The sequence below is a fragment of the Phacochoerus africanus genome, chromosome 5 (assembly GCF_016906955.1).
Source record: "Phacochoerus africanus isolate WHEZ1 chromosome 5, ROS_Pafr_v1, whole genome shotgun sequence".
Lineage (NCBI taxonomy): Eukaryota > Metazoa > Chordata > Mammalia > Artiodactyla > Suidae > Phacochoerus > Phacochoerus africanus.
The window spans coordinates 58870528-58888344 of record NC_062548.1 but is presented as its reverse complement, the minus strand read 5'-3'; the positions used below and the strand labels follow the sequence as shown (position 1 = coordinate 58888344).

The 17817-nt window shown below is 37.0% G+C and overlaps 1 protein-coding gene across 2 annotated transcripts in view; it reads left to right on the top strand.

Moving 5' to 3' along the window:
* Positions 1-17817, top strand: part of EIF5B (eukaryotic translation initiation factor 5B) — a 69614-nt gene that overhangs the window by 29752 nt on the left and 22045 nt on the right. Inside the window, exons 6-10 of one of the 2 annotated variants that reach the window (XM_047781449.1) lie at positions 699-849; positions 6921-7016; positions 7488-7577; positions 9161-9235; positions 13252-13535. In XM_047781449.1, the coding sequence (XP_047637405.1) occupies positions 699-849; positions 6921-7016; positions 7488-7577; positions 9161-9235; positions 13252-13535 (696 nt within the window). Of the gene's footprint in view, positions 1-698; positions 850-6920; positions 7017-7487; positions 7578-9160; positions 9236-13248; positions 13536-17817 lie in introns of both variants that reach the window. The other variant, XM_047781448.1, reaches the window with a different exon arrangement.

The following is a 17817-nucleotide window of genomic DNA, read 5'->3' as shown; positions in this document are numbered from 1 at the left end:
TACACCACAGCTCACGGCCACGCCGGATCGTTAACCCACTGAACAAGGGCAGGGACCGAACCCGCAACCTCATGGTTCCTAGTCGGATTCGTTAACCACTGCGCCACGACGGGAACTCCCTCTCTAGCTTTTTGATATGAAAAATTTCTTAGTTGCATGATTCAGAATACTTCAGAATAATAATACATTATTCTCATAGAAATAGGGAGATACAGAAAATCCTTTTATTTCCTCAGGTAGACAAGAGTTGCTTGTATGTCATTGCCAATGCAGAGTCTATCATGTGATATTAATTAACACTTATTATGTACAGGAATCTCCTAAGGATACTTTGCATGTATATCAAGAACTTTGTTGGAAATTGGGGTTGTTTAAATTTTATAATTCTGGAGTTGTGATCGTGGCTCAGTGGAAACGAATCTGACCAGCATCCCATGAGGATGGATGCAGGTTCGATCCCTGGCCTCTCTCAGTAGGTTAAGGATCGAGTGTTACTGTGAGCTATGGTGTAGGTCGCTGACGCTGCTCGGATCCTGCATTGCTGTGGCTGTGGTGTAGGCTGGCAGCTACAGCTAAGATTCTACCCCTAGCCTGAGAACTAACATATGCCATGGGTGTGGCCCTAAAAAGACAGAAAAATAAATCAATTTTCTAATTCATCAAGCTAATACAATTGTCTGTCATGTGTTCTTTTGTAGGAAAGATTGGAACAAGAAAAAAGAGAAAGGAAAAAGCAAAAGGAAAAGGAAAGAAAAGAACGCTTGAAAAAAGAAGGAAAACTTTTAACTAAATCCCAGAGAGAAGCCAGAGCCAGAGCCGAAGCTACTCTTAAACTTCTACAAGCTCAGGGTAGGTGGTGTTCTTAATTGAACCTGTTTAGAAACTTCTCTCATGCAGTTATATCTCTGTCAGAAGGAGAATTGCAATGAAAATGCTGTGAAAAAAGTCCAATGATAACATGAGGAATAGATGAGATAATTTCATTATTTAGGGAGATGACTTTTATACTCTGATAAAAATTTGTGTGTAAATAATAATAGGTTATTATAATAATATAAAATATGTAAAGATACAGTTTTATCTCTTAAATTGAGGGATTTCTATGGTCCTCGCCAAATAAACAAAAATGCAGAATAATAGTAAAATGAATCCCATCACCCAGTTTCAAGAATCTTCAACATTTACCATTATTGTTTTGTCCTCTTCCATTCACTTTTTTCTCCTGGAGTATTTTCAAGTGAATTCCAGAAGCAATTATTATTTTACATACATTTTAGTATGTATCTCTAACAGACAAGGAAGGTTACTTTTTTTTTTCCTTTATCTTTTTGCCTTTTCTAGGACCACTCCCTCGGCATATGGAGGTTCCCAGGCTAGGGGTCTAATCGGAACTGTAGCCACCAGCCTATACCAGAGACACAGCAACTTGGGAACCAAGCCTAGTCTGCCACCTACACCACAGCTCACGGCAACGCCGGATCATTAACCACTGAGCAAGGGATCGAACCCAAAACCTCATGGTTCCTAGTCGGATTTGTTAGCCACTGCGCCACGACGGGAACTCCAAGGAAGGTTACTTTTTAAAGTAAACTTCATTTGTATTATTATATTTAACAAATTAATTCCTTGATATCATCTTGATTTTCTGTCCATGTTTAATTTTTTCCCACTTGACCCCAAAATGTCTTTTATAACTGATTTATTCAAATCAGGATCCAGATTAGAGTCATGTGTTCGATTTGGTTGCTGTGTCTCATTAACAACGCTACCACCCCTGTTTTTGGTATGCCATTTGTTTGTTGAAGATACCGATTTTTCTCTAGAATTTCTCCTATTCTAGATTTGTCTAATTGCATTCTAAGTTCTCTGTATCTTGTCCTTTTTTAAATGTAGCAGTTTGGCTTCCTAGTGGTGCATGTACTACCCAATGCTTCATTTGAGGAGGCACGTGGTCTGGTTGTTTGGTTTCTAGTGAAGTTGAGATTAACCAGTGAGTTTACAAAAGTCCTTCATTGACTTTTCCCCTAATAATTTTAATTCCACTAGGTGATTATTGCCTGCATCAAGTATTTCATTAAGAATTGCAGAATTGATAGTCTCATTCTTTGTGCATTTATTAGCTAGAATCTTTAAAGAAAAACTTTTCCAAAAATACAGTTCATGTAGGAAAACAGGATATGTGCTTAATTCTTTTCCTTTCTTTACTAATTTACAAAATAATAATAAGCTTGTTGTCTTCATAACCCCCAGAGGTGACCATTGAGTTTAATTTTGTTTTGGATATGTATCATAATTATGTCTTAATGGAGTTTTATATAATTGATATGTTTTTATCTCCTGAAGTCTTTGATGTTTTTGATACTCAGAAATTACATCGTCTTTGGCTGGTAGGAGCTCATTCAGGTTGGTCCCTGTGACTTTTCACCTAACTACAGTATTCTTTGACCTCTTTCTAAAAACATCATGAGATATCTTGGGTTCATCTTGTACTTTTTCTCCTCTGGAGTTGGAAATCAACTGTTTACCCAAAACCTTTGTTCTTTTTAGTTTAGAGACCACAGTTTGGACATGTAATTACTTATGTTTTTGACAGGTAAGATGAGTTAAAATAGTGTCTTTGCTCTATTGAGAAGACTGTAGTGAGACGTCCCTTAATATTCCGTTCCTGCAATCCACAGATTTTTATATTATAGTAATTTTGGTGCTCATATTGTAATTAAAGTGACAGCTACCATTTATTATGTATTTAGTATGTAACTGATACCTTTTACATTATTTCCTCATATAAACTTAAAGATATTTTCATTCCCATCATACAGATGAAGAAAATGGAGACTTAGATACACCCTGCCCAAGGTCCTAGAGCGGAGATGAAACTGACCTGTATCACTGCCTCTTTGTTATGCATTGTATTCCCAGTTCAGCCAGGAGCAGTAGAGAAACAATATTTAGATCTCAGAAAGTTTTATTCTCATTTGGGGATTTAGCTCTTTAAAAAATGAAACTAGGGAGTTCCCGTCGTGGTGCAGCAGAAGTGAATCTGACCAGGACCTCTGAGGTTTCAAGTTCAATCCCTGGCCTCACTCAGTGGGTTAAGGATCTGGCATTGCCGTGAATTGTGGTGTAGGTCACAGACATGGCTTGGATCTGGCGTTGCTGTTGTGTAGGCTGGCAGTTACAGCTCTGATTTGACCCCTAGCCTGGGAACCTTCATGTGCCACAGGTGTGGCCCTGAAAGGACAAAAGACAAAAAAAGAAAGAAAAAAAATGAAACTAGGAGTTTCCATTGTGGCTCAGAGGAAATGAGTCTGACTAGTATTCATGAAGATGCAGGTTTGATCCCTGGGCCCTGCTCAGTGGGTTAAGGATCCAGTGTTGCCGTGAGCTGTGGTGTAGTTCTCAGATGTGGCTCAGATCTTGTGGCTGTGGCTGTGGTGTAGACTTACAGCTGTAGCTCCTATTCAGCCTCTAGCCTGGGAACTTCCATATGCCACAGGTGTGGCTATAAACAAAAAATAAAAAAGAAATGCTGTTTTATGGAGTAGTTTGACTTGTACTTATGAGATTAGATGGAAATTATAATTTAAAACTATGAACTTGGTGAGAGGTCCCTGATGGCCTTGGGATTTGGTATTACCACTGCTGTGGCTCAGGTTTGATCCCTGGCCCAGGAACTTCTCACATGCCTCGGGCATGGCCAGTAAAACAAATAGAGAAGTCATTGAGCTCAGAAAGTGTTCTTAGGGTAGGTGTCTGCAGATGTTTTCTGATAATTACGCTGAAGTGTGCAGGAGTTTACGTTTTAGTCTGTTCCATAGCCTTTAGCCTGGAATGACTAAACATACAGCAAGTACACATTCCTTAAAACACCCTACCAAAACTCAAAAAATATATAACCTGGATAGTCCTATATCTATTTTAAAAATATGCTTTTTTGGGGAGTGGGGTTTAATTTCCCCAATAAATTAGTTTATTTTTTTATTTTTTTTTTCTACTGTACATTTTATCTTAGTTAAAAAATGTTCCAACAAAGAAAACTCAAATCCTCTGTAATTTCACTTTGGAATTCTAACAGATATTTAGGGGAGAAACATTATCTTTGAAAACTGCCCAACTCATTTCATGGGAACAGCATTACTTTTAATAGCCCAGTGAGACATTATAGACATTAAAGACACTATAAGAAAGGAAAATAGTAGACCAGTATCCCTCATGGATGAACATGCAGAATTTAACAATATATTAGCAGTTTGATCCCAGCAGTACAGTTGACCCTTGTACAGTGCAGGGGTTAGGGGCACGTCTCTGTGTATTCACAAATCTGCATATAAGTTTATAGTCAGACTGTTGTATCCACTTTCAGCATCCATGTATTCAACCAGCAGTGGGCCATATAATACGATAGTATATATTCAGTGACAAAAACGTGAGGTATAAGTATCTCTGTAGTTTTAAAACATGTTATTCAAAGGTCACCTATATAAATAGATATGTTTATATGTATTTGCTGCAGGTGCGGCATGTGGAAGTTCCCAGGCTAGGGGTCAAATCAGAGCTGTACATTCTGGCCTACATCACAGTTGCAGCAGTACCAGATTCAAGTGACATCTTCGACCTACTCTGCAGCTCACAGCAATGCTGGATCCTTAATAACCGACTGAGTGGGGCTATGAATTGAATCCAAATCCTCATGGATACTAGTCGGGTTCTTTTTTGCTGAGCCAGGATGGAAATGTGTGTGTGTGTGTGTCTGTCTGTCTCTCTGTGTCTGTGTAGATACATAGATAGATACAATATGTCATGACCAAGTGGGTTTTATCCTGGGAATGCAGGATTGGTTCAGTAGTTAAAAATAATATTTTACCAGATTAACAGACTAAAGAAGAAAACCTACATGAGATCATCTCAATATATGCAGAAGAATCATTTGACAAAATTTAACATCATATGTGATAAAATTCACAAACTAAGAATAGAAGGGAGCTTCCCTGATTGGAGACGTTTACAGAAACCATAAAACTGACAGTCACTGGTGAATGACTGAATACTAAACTCTAATACTGTGATTAAGGCAAGGATGTCCACTCTTATCACCATCATTCCGCACTGCACTGGAATGTCCTAACTCAGGCAATTAGGCAAAAAAGGCATACAGATTGGAAGGAAGAAGTAAAACTGTCAACTCACAGATAACAGTTGCCTACATAGAAAATCCTATGGAATCTGCCTGCCACAAAATCCTACAGCTAATAAGTGAGGTTAGCAAGGTTATAGATAAGGCTGCTATGCAAATATCAGTTGTAATTCTGTATGCTAGCAATTAAAAAGTGAAAATCAAATTTTAAAATGGTACCATTTATGGGAGCACCCCCCAAAAAAAAGAAAAATAAAGTGAAACAATTAAAATTCTAATATTTGTGGGATCTATATGCTGAAACTGTAAAACACTGATGAAAAAAATCGAAGAGCTTTGTAAATAGATGTTATTATTTTCATGGATTGGAAGATATGCTGTCGTTAAGATACTAGTTCTCTGAAACTGATTTATAGATTCAGTGTAGTCTCAGTCAAAATCACAACAGGATGTTTTGTGGATATCAACTGTAAAACCTTTAAAAGAATACATGAAGAGAAAATCTTTGTGAGCTTGTGTTAGGCAGAGTGCTGAGTTACAACTTCAAAAGCATAATATATAAAAGGAAAAAATTATAAAATTGAGGAAATCTAGTTAAAACTTGCTGTGTGAGAGACACCATTGAGAGAATTCAAAGACAATGCCTGGAAATCACATACCTGACAACAGTGTTTTTATGAAGATAACTCAAAATTCAACAATAAGAAAGTCAATAACCCTGTTTAAAACTGGGCATGAGGTTTGAAGAGATACTTCGTCAAGAAACTATAAGCATGTAGAAAGAATTGTCAGTGTCATTAGGGAAATTCAAATTAAGACCTCTATGAAGTATCACTACATATTTATTAGAATATGTAAATTTAAAAAATCCAACACCTGCCTTTACCACATCTCTGCAAGGATGCAGAAGAATTGGAATTCATACATCACCGGTGGATATGAAACAGCTGATAGAAAACAGTTGACCCTTGAACAATGGGGGTTTGAAATGTGTGGGTTTACTTAAATGCAGATTTTTAGATTTTTTTTTTCCGGTATTAAATACAGTAACGACATGATTCATGGTTGATTAGATCAGAGGATGTGAACTATGGCTCTGAAGAAACCTTGGATGCGGAGGGCTGTTAAGTTACATGCAGATTATTGACTGCACAGAGGTTTGACAGCCCTGACCCCTAGGTTGTTTAAGGGTCAACTGTATATATTTATCTTAATGTCCCATTATTCCCATTTCAAAATATTTACCCTAGAGAAAAATTCACACACACAGATCTGCCTGCAGATGCTCACAGCAGCTTTGTTCATAACTGTCAAGACTAGAGACAAATATCCTTCAGCTGACTAATGAATAAAGGGACTGTGATACATCACTGCCATGTGCGATGGGATGCTCTCGGTACATGTGTAGTAACGAGGATGACTCAAATCCACTCTGAGGATAGCCAGAGTGTAAAGTTTTATTTCTGTGACTTTCTGGAAAGAGCACATCTTTGGGTTGAAGAGCAGATCAGTGGTTACCAAGGGCTTACAGATGTGAATAGGGTTTACCTTCCCTGAGTAGCACGAGGAGACAGAGCCATGATGATGGTGATTACAGGACTGCGCAGTAGACAAGAGTCAGAACTGGATACCAAAACCATGGGACTTTAATGTGTGTAAATTTTTAAATACCTTAAATGGAGTTCCCCTATGGTTCAGCAGGTTAAGGATCTAGCCTTGTCACTGCAGTGTCTTAGGTGACATGCAAGTAGTTTAAAGCCTTAAATTTTCCATTTTTATCCCTCAGGCGTTGAAGTGCCATCAAAAGACTCTTTGCCAAAGAAAAGGCCAATTTATGAAGATAAAAAGAAGAAAAAAACACCACAGCAGCTGGAAAATAAAGGTTTGCATACAAAAATAGCCTATGATTTTAAAAGTTTCATTTGCCTTCCCCCCCACAGCCTGCAAAACAAGTCTTTTAAAAAGGAAATCAACAAATTAGAATTGCTTTCTGAAACTTGACTTTTAAACCTTATTTCTTACTACATTCATTTGAATTCTGATTCAAATGACAAGTTAATGAAAAAGTACTTTTGTTTTAAACATCTGGATCCTTTGCTGTAAATAACTTTTTAACTCTGATAAGCACAAATATTCTTATTTTTTTCTTTGTTTACCTTCTATAATTTTATATTCTATTCTTGAGTAGAAAGGGAAAAAAATTTTTTTTTTAAAAGACAGTGCTATTTAAATGTTTTCTAAACTTGCTAAAAAATTTAGGTTTGTACTGCTGGTTTTTACTCAACAACAGAGTATCCTAACAAATTATGCACTGAAAAGTATTGTTGGCTTAGTTTCTATTGGTTTTTTCCAGTATCGGAACCAGTGGATTTAAGTGCTTCTGTGGAAGTTGTAGAACAAGGAGAAGCAGAAAAAGAAGAGACGCCTCCTCCTGTTGAACCAGGCCAGTCACATTCACTAGTTAATTCCTGTTAAGTAACATTGATGTGTCATAAGTTGCTTGGTTATCATTTCAGGGAAACCAGATGTCTGGCAGGATGGCCGCTTTTTTTTTTTTTTTTTATAGTTTTTTCTCTCAGTCATTTCATTATCATTTGAAAGAGAGTAGGGGTGAGACTTGAATCAATTTTGTTCTTTAAAATAATGTCATTAGGATGTTTTGTAGAGAGGATAGAAGTATTTGGATTTTCTCTGATGTTTTATTTATGGGTCAGAATTCTTAGGTAGTACCAAGAAGACCTAAAGTTCTCAATTTAATCCTTTGGAAGCAAATTGGAAGCATTTTTAATCAACTTTTATTAAGAGTCATCAAAATTGGCATTTTAAGATCTTCTTAGAGATCAGCTTCTGGCAGCTAAATCAGTAAGAAGATTGAGCTTATTTATTCTTGTTTGTTGAGATTGCATAAAATTGTTATTTTGTTTTTGTTTTTTAAGGTAAATATTATTCTAATTCATGAGACTAGGTATTGATAGGAGAGCCAGAGGCTGGCTAACTGTATGTTTGGTAAAATTAAGAAACTCTCCTGTGTTTCAAGATAGGAATGAGAACAGCTATAGAGAACTAACATTACAACTAACCCACACTAGTGAAAGGTATTATTGATCCTTTTCTACTTTTTCCTCCTCCTCTTCTCAGTATGAAAGGGATGATTTACCTGATGACATTACAGAAGTTCAGATTGATAGGCTTAATAGCAGTTCACTATTTTAGGTGATATTTGTAGGACTAGAAAGAATTGTTAGTTTATAAGGAGTGTTAGGGGTATATGTGTTTCTGACTCATTTCTTCCGCTTCAAGAAGACGTGTCCATGCTTGTTGGCAGATAGTAATTATGACAGGAAAACAAATGCTACATGTCCTGCTCTCATCTTCCTTTCGTTTGAGAATAATTTTGCTTGATTATATATCAGTAAAAAAATCATTATTATTAATAATGAGAGTTTAAAGTCTTTAAATTCAAAATTATATCTTTCTGTTTTAGAGCTGTAAGCACATTCTGTTCTTATTGCCAGCTGAAGTAGAAATTTCTTATTTTCAACTGAAGTAGAAGTGTAGATATGTATCTCCAACTGTAATTTCAGTAGTTTTTGTATGTATTTGTAGGGGTTAAAGCAAAAAAGATAATACATTCTTATGTATAAAGAACAGATCAAAGATCAAAAAGAAGATATATGTGAAATTTCATTTGTCCTCAAATGAATGCCATCATGTACCCTTTTCAAGATCTAAAGGAATATTGTAATGAGTTAATAATATTTTAATTACCTCAGATATGAAATCTGGATTTACTTTAAAATAGTGTGTTCAAAACATGAGGAAATTGTGAAGCATTTGGTGATAGAGTATTTAATATGCTAGGTATATTGAAAAAATAGTTCTAAAGATAATGAAATTATAAATGTGTTTTTTGCATAATTGAAACTTTTTTTATGTTAGCATAATTTTCTACATAATTTGTTTTTCTAAAAGCAATCTCATGTGTCTAGATAAATTCTATGTCCTTATGAAAACTTTTCTTTACAGAAGAAGAAGAAGAAACTGAAGATGCTGGACTGGATGATTGGGAAGCTATGGCTAGCGATGAGGAGACAGAAACAGGTGAATAGCTCATAAGCACACATCGATAAGTCCAGTGGTCATTGGACGTGTGTATGTATGTGAAGAAATAGTCTCCTGAACATGAAGGCAGTATAAACATTTCCGTGGTTCCTAAGTCCTCATGTGGGTGCTGATTTTATTAATGAGTGTTTTTTTCAGAGGACATTTTTAAGATAGTTACCTAGGATTTTTTTCAGAATGGTAATGTTACAAATGGGGTTAGGTTATCAAAGCTAGCCTAACTTAAAATGTAATACGAAGATAATACAGACATAGTATAGTTCCTTATCACTATGAATGAAAAGTGTTTTCCTTTGTCATTTCATCCTTTACTACTAGAATCTACATTTTTAGGGTTTAATTTGGCTTTTTCCTAACGTTTTGACATGGATATTTGGCTCTTTATTTTTTTTTCTCTTTAAGCCTGACTTTAGCCAAATTCTTTAAGTTCTGATCTGTTACTTTTAAATTTCTGTTTTGATATATATTAATTTTACCTATTTAGATTTTTTTTCCTTTGCTTTTTAGGGCTGTACTTGCGGCGTAAAGAAAGAAGTTCCCAGGCTAGGGGTTGAATCAGTTGTAGTTGCCGGCCTACATCATAGCCATAGCAGCGTAGGATCCGAGCCATGTCTGCGACCTAAACCACAGCTCACGGCAACACTGGATCCTTAACCCACTTAGGCCAGGGATCAGATCCACATCCTCATGGATTCTAGTCAGATTCGTTTCTGCTGAGCCATGAAGGGAACTCCTAGAAATGCATTTTTTTAATTGTATTGAAGTATAGTTGATTTACAGTATTGTTAATTTCTGCTGTACAGCAAAGTAACTCAGTTATACATATATATTCTTTTTCATGTTCTTTTCATATAGTTCCTTGTACAGTAGGACCTTGTTTATCCATCTTCTCTCTCTATATATATACACTAGTTTGCATCTGCTAATCCAAATACCCAGTCTATATTCCTCACTCTTTCCCCTCCCACTTGGCAACCACAAGTCTGTTGTCTGTATCTGTTGAGTCTATTTTTGTTCCATAGGTGTTTTAATTTGTATTGTATTTTCACTTCAATATCATATGGCATTTGTCTTTCTGACTTCACTTAGTACGATGATCTCTTGGTCCACCTGTGTTGCTGTGAATGGCATTATTTCATTCCTTTTAATGGTTAAGTAATATTCCTGTGTGTGTGTATGTGAATGTACCACATATCTCGTTATGGACATTTAGGTTGTTTCCATGTCTTGGCTATTATACCTAGTGCTGCTGTGAACATAGGGGTGTATGTATCTTTTTGTAGAAGTGTATTTCTTAATTTATGAAAGTGAGTACTTTATGTATTGCTACTTCACTGTGATCAACAGACATATATGGTTCTGTCCTTTGAAATATATTGACTTAATATACAGCCCAACAAATGGATGGTTATTGTAAATGTTTCATATGTGATTGGACAGAGTTTATATTCTGCACTAGTTGGGTGCCACATTCTCTATATTTAGTCAAGTGTGCTGATCATTTTGTTAAGGTCTTTTATGTTGTGAGCTTTTTTTCTGATGTGCTTTTTTCCCCTTCTCACTGAGAAGGGTGTATTCAAATCTCCTATCCTGCTTTGGAGATTATCTGTTTCTCTCTGAGTTCTACTAATTTTTGATTTATATATCTTGGTGCTATGTTATTATCTTTTATCTTTCTAATGAGTTGACTGTTTTATCATTTATTTATTTCAAGTGATGTCTTTTGCTTTAAAGTCTGACTTAATTGATACGATTTTTTTTCCTATCTTTATTTTTCTGTCTACTTAAACAGCATGTAGTTGAGGTTTTTAAATCCAGTTTGTCGATGTGTATTTTACCTAGAATACTTGGCCCATTACATCTAACATTTGACATGATCAGAGAAGTATATTGGTTTTATATTTATCAGTGTACTTCATCAGTGTACCAAGTTCTTATTTATTCTGTTTTTCTCTCCTTGGTGGAAATTTTATTATTACTTTTTTTTCTCCTTCCACGAGTTTGGAATTCTTATGCTTTTCTGCTTATTTTTAGTGGTTACTCTAGAGATTTTTAACATGGATCTTTGCTTTTCTTTCCCTTTTTTGTTTTTGCCACACTCACAGCATCTAGAAATTCCCTGAGCCAGGGATCAAACCTGAGCCACAACAGTGCTGAATTCTTAACAGCTAAGCCACCAGGGAACTCCTAATGTGGATCTTGAAACTACTGTTGCCTTCTTTATCTTCTTTCCAGGTGACGTAAAGGCCATAGCATGTGTGAGAAAACATTCAACCAGTTTTCTTTTTTTTTTCTTTTAGTCTGCAGGTGTGGCATATGGAAGTTCCCAGACTAGAGGTCAAATCGGGGCTACAACTGCTGGCCTGTGCCACAGCCGCAGTGACACCAGATATGAGCCATGTCTGTGACCTATAGCACAGCTCGAGGCAATGCCGGATCCTTAACTGACTGAGCAAGGCCAGAGATCAAACCCACATCCTCATGGATACTAGTCAGGTTAGTTTCTGCTGAGCCATGACAGGAATTCCTTCAAATTTTTTTTTTAATTAAAAAGTTTTTTTTATGGCCACACCCACAGCACATAGAAGTTCCTGGGCCAGGGACTGCTGAACCAGAGCCACAGCCTCGACCTCTGCCATACCTGCAACAACGCCGGATTCTTTAACCCATTGTGCCCACAGCAGTGACTGCACCAATTCTCAGTTTATATACCATTGTTCTCATTTATTTTAATTCTCTGTTTTAAACCCCATAATAGCCTTTTTTTTCTAAGTTTACCCACATTCTCAGCTTTTTGTCCTGCTTCATTTCTTCATGTATCTCTAACATTCTTTAGGATCATTTCTTCCTGTCTGAAGAATACCTTTTAGAATTTACATTAGTATTTATTGGTTACTGAGACATTCTGTTTTTGCTTTTTTGAAAATATCTATCTCATCTTCATTCTTGAGGGTGAAATACTGAGTGAGGCATTCTTTGTAATTTTGCTTATTTAACACTTCAAAGGTATTTATTGTTTCTGTTTAAAAGTCAGGTGTCAACCTAAATTTCTTGTGTGTCTTTGGTTTTCATCAGTTTGATTATGATGTAGCCACGTTTGTTTTCTTTGTATGTATTCTGCCTATGTGTTACCAGTTTTGCAGTGCTAGGAGGCACTGTCTCTCCTCAGGAGTTCAGGTCATGCCTGTGATAGACCTTCTTACTGTGTCTTTGCCTCTTTTCATTATTTTTCACCCGCTGGGTCTCTGGTTCATTCTAGATTGTTTCTTCTGTTTTCTGGTTCATTGAGTTTCTCCTCAGCTGTTTGAAACTATAGAAGTACTTAGATGTCAAGGTTGGTGTTTTCTTCCTCCAGAGAGAATTTATGTGTACATCTACCAGAAGTGACCAAGCAATATAGAATCATCTTATTCCACATTTAGAATTGAGAGGATCTGAAGATGATCTGCCAATAATGGGGCTGTCCTGTTTACTTTTTGTTTCTCCTTCCTGCTTGGGTACCAGTTTTCAGGATTTTACCCCACAATAAGGGCATTAACCAGTGTCCATCTGCCTGACCCCTGAGATCCTTGATAGGCCTGAACTCCCAGTGCCCAGACCCCTCAGCTCTGAGAGGCTGTAAGAGCACTGCCTAGCCTTTCATCTGTGCCTCCCCCCAGGATCAGCAGGTGACCCCAAGGGGAAACAAGTACTAAGCATAGTGTTCACCTCCTTGGGTTCTGTCTTCTCTTGTATCTGGCCTTAGGCGTGCTTTTCTTCTTTATTAGCTTAAGTATGGATTAATGCATTCGTTTGTACTGTTAAATTCCTTGTAACATTTAGACAGACACTGCGTATATGAGGTGTGAAAATATTCATTTGTAATTAATGATGTAATGTTACTGCCTTATCTGGTACACTTTTAGAATTATTTTTCCTTTAAGGTCTCTATTTTGATAGAAATGTCTTATTTTTAACTTTCCTTTATTTCACAATCTTTGTTCTCCTGAAAGAAGGAAACACGGTGCATATAGAAGTAAAAGAAAACCCTGAAGAAGAGGAGGAGGAGGAGGAAGAGGAGGAGGAAGAAGAAGAGAGTGAAGAGGAAGAGGAGGAAGAAGGAGAGAGTGAAGGCAGTGAAGCTGATGAAGAAGATGAAAAGGTGTCAGATGAGAAGGATGCAGGGAAAACCTTAGATAAAAAGCCAAGTAAAGAAGTGAGCTCAGAATCTGAGTATGACTCAGACGACGATCGAACTAAAGAAGAGCGGGCTTATGACAAAGCAAAACGGAGGATTGAGGTATTTATTTTTCCTCTTTTCTTTCCTCCTTTCCTTCCCACTCCTCTATAATTATTAGAACCACACAAAAGGCTTTTATTGAGGAGCACTTTTAAAAATATAGTCTCAGAGTGGTAGCTTTGTCCAGTTTTTGTAACATTGAGACATGGTAAATCTCTGACACTGGTCTAACCCAAGGACCTCAGTCTTACTAAGTCGAAATGGTGACTTCTTCATCATTTTTTCTTGTTTTCTCCAAATTTTAATGTGCTCTTTGGTGATTTATAGGTATGCAGAAGTATTCTGAGCTTTATGCCCTCTCTTATAAACACCAGTTGAGTGTTTGCCTTAAGTTTTTAGGTTAGTTAGTCTGCAGCATCTGATCACTTCAGTTGTTTAAATCTGGTGAGTTAATAAGGCTTCTGTTTAGTAAAGTTCGCATATCTAGCTGGCTTATTATTGTTTGTACTTAATACAGTAGACTTTAGGAGGCTTCAGTAATGTTTCTTTAATGATGTCAACCTAGCATAAATAATACACTGAAAACTACTTTCGTTTGCTTGAGGATGCTGAAGTATCTGAAAAATTAAAAACTTTTTCATCTTTCCTTTTCTTAATCTTTTGATGTATAATTCTCGTTGTAAGTTTTTGTTTTAATACCTATATATCAGTATTTGCCTTCTCCTGTGGCATCTAGATATATTTTCTGAATGGATTTCTCAGTCCCAGCATTATGGACATTTTGGGGCACATAATTCTCTATTTCGGCGAGAGAGACTTCTCTTTTTAGGGAGTTGAGCAGTGTCTCTGGCTTCTACACTCTATAAGTCAGTTGGGTTTCCTTCCCTTCTCCTGGTTGTATCTCTGCCTCTTCCCAGGGCACCTGTTCAAGCCAGTTCTTGCTCTGTACCTAACATGAGAGAATCTTTGTGAACTGTTTGATAACTTAAACAGAATGGGTGTAAGAAAGAAAGTACAAGTTACACATGTCACTCCCCAGTGAGGTAATAAGAACTGTCCTGTTCATCAGTGTGTTTATGAGCCTCACGATGAAAAAAAATAACTGATTAAAATTAGGTAAACTTTATAAACTTATAAACTTTATTTATTTATTTTGTCTTTTTGCCTTTTCTAGGGCTGCTCTCGCAGCGTATGGAGGTTCCCAGGCTAGGGGTCTAATCGGAGCCGTAGCCTCTGGCCTACGCCACAGCCACAGCAACACAGGATCCGAGCCACGTCTGCAACCTACACCACAGCTCATGGCAATGCTGGATCCTTAACCCACTGAGCAAGGCCAGTGATTGAACCTGCGTCCTCATGGTTCTTAGTCGGATTCATTAACCACTGAGTCACCATGGGAACTCCCTATAAACTTATAAACTTTATGAGCATATTCTTTTCTATCTCATGTAGCAATATGCTGTGGATCTCTAGATCAACAGTTTTTAAACAGTTTGGTTGAGATGTGATTTAGTCACCGTATATTAGGTTTATGAATGTTCTAAATCCAATAAAACAGTGGTGTTATTAATGTCTTATCTGATCTTACATCTTTTAAAGTAAGAGGAGAAAAATATATTTATAGGCTTTAATATTTCTGGGAGTCCTCATTTCTTCATTTGGTTTTAGTTACCGTCTGTTGTCATTTCATTTCATCCTGTTAAACTTCTGAGATATTTCCCATCATGTTGATCTTTTTCAATCTGGAAGTTGTTTATTTCACCTTCATTTTTATTTATTTATTTATTCTTTATTTTTTTATTTTTGTCTTTTTTTTTAGGGCTGCACCCGTGGCATACATGGAGGTTCCCAGGCCAGGGGTTGAATCGGAGCTATAGCTGCCAGTCTGTGCCACAGCCACAGGGATGCTGGATCCTTAACCCACTGAGCAAGGCTAGGGATCAAACCCACGTCCTCATGGATACTAGTCGGATTCGATAACCACTGAGCCACAACAGGAACTCCTCACCTTCATTTTTAAAGATGATATTGCTGCATGCAGGATTCTTGCCTGACAGTTTTTCCTCCTATTTATTAATCCTTTGGCTATGTTATTTCACTGCCTCTGGCCTCCACTTTTGATGATGAAAATTAAGCTGTTACTCTTTCTTGGGTTCACTCTACACAGTGATTTTTCTCTTGCTGTCAGGATTTTCCTTTTGATCTTGGCTTTTAGCAATTTAATTCGAATGTGTCTTGGTGTAGATCTTTTGTATTTATCCTACTTCAAGTTCACTGAGTTTTTTGATGTTGTAGATTAAAGGTTTTCATCAGATTTTGCAAGTTTTGTGCCATTATTTCTTCAAATAACCTTCCTGCCTATTTCTGTCTCCTCTCTGTCATTGGTGCATTTGAGGGGGTCCCACAGATCACTTCAGGCTCTATCGATTGTTCTTCATTCCTTTGATCAGCCTGTATAATTTCTATTAATTCATCCTTAAGTTCTTTGATGTTTTTTCTTCTGCCAGGATACACGTATTGTTAAGCTCCTCTAATGAATTTTTAAATTTGTTAATGCACTTAATTCTAGAGTTTCCATAATTTATTTAAAAATAATAGGAGTTCCTGGGAGTTCCATTGTGGCTCCATGGTTAATGAATCTGACTGGCATCCGTGAGGACCACTTTTCTCCCTTGGAGCCTTGAGAGGGCAGCCTTGTGATGGAGCAGCTCCGGCCCAGAACCCCACAGGCTTCTGCTGCTCTTGCTGGTGGTCGGTAGATTTTCTCAATTTGTTACATGCTTTTGGCCAATTTCTTAGAGTCTTTAAGTGGCTGTTTTGACTATTCTGTCCAGTTTTTATCTTTTAATTTTGCAGAGAGGATTTGCTGAGCGCCTCATTCCATCATTTACAAAGTTCTGCCTCAGCACCTTTAGCCTCTATTACGTTCCATTTTATGGAAGGACCCTAATTTAACCTTGTATATCTGCTTGGGCTGCCACAACAGAAATTTATTTTCTGACAGTTCTTAGACTTAGGAATTCAAGATTCCAGAGCTTGTAGGGTTGTTTTCTGGTGAGGACCTTCTTCCTTCCTTGCAAGTGACCATCCTGTCTCTGAGTCCTCACCTGGCTTTTCCCCTGTAAGTGCTCAGAAAGATTTTTAATTTTCTCTTATAAGGACAGCAGCCCTGTTAGATTAGGGCTCTACTCTTAGGGCTTTTAAGGAGGTAATAGAAAGGTTAAATGAAGTCCTATCTCCAAATAAGTTACATTGGGGGTTAGGGCCTCAGTGTATTTGGAAGAGACACAATTCAGTCCCTAACAAACATGATTGTTCTGAAACCTTGCTACGTGTTACAGTTTTCTGACATCTCCCCTTAGTAAGAATCTCCTTGGTGGATCGAGGTCACCACTCACATGCAACCAGATGGAGGAGCCCTGGGATATAGGACACACAGATTGAGAAGTACTCTACTAAGGAAGATGAAGTAGTTGCTGTTTTTTGCTAGTATAAACAATACTCCAGTGACAAACACTGTTGTACACAGACTCCTCTGTATACTCACCTTGCCATTGCTTTAGGCCAGATATGTTAGAGGTAGAATTTCAGAGTCAAAGTCTCTAAACTACATTGTTCCCCAGGAAATTTCAACAGTTCATCATGTACGGGAGCAAAAAGCAATTTTCAGCCATGTCAAGCCCTAACTAAGGTGTTAGTTAAGCCAGGAATGAGTAAATGCTTTTGCTTTGGAGTCCTATGTATTGTCAAGCGGCTGTTTAGTACTCTTTGCTAGTAAATACTTGCATCTCACTTTTGACATTTCAGAATGTTTTTTCCTTACAGTTTCTATAGAAAGATTCATTGTTTACTGGTAGAAATGAGAGAGTTCATGCAAAAATGGTTTTTGGATGGAAAATGGTTTTGTAAATGACATTACTAAAGACTTTTTATGAAAGCTTTATTTCATTTGAATGCCAGCCTTATTGTACTTCAAAGGCTGTTATTTTAAAGAGGAACTGCTGCCTTGTGTTTTTGTTTGGTTCTCGGAAAGCTGAAGTATTTAGAAGTAAATGCTACAGAGAAAAACATTGCAGTTCAAGGACAAGCTTTCTCATGCTTAGTGGTACCTTAGAAAGGTAAGTGATGTCAGGTGGATGTCTTAGGCTGAAGCTTGCATTAACCCTCTCCTAAGTGAAAAGTTGTATTGCATTTGCACACTGGATAAAGTTTTGAAATATGTTGCTTTAAAATTTTTAATAATTCTTAAGATCCAGTGAAATTTTTGAATGCTAGAATATACCTCTTTTTATATTAACTAACCCCTACGTAGGTTAGAGGTTGTGCTATATAGTAAGTGTGA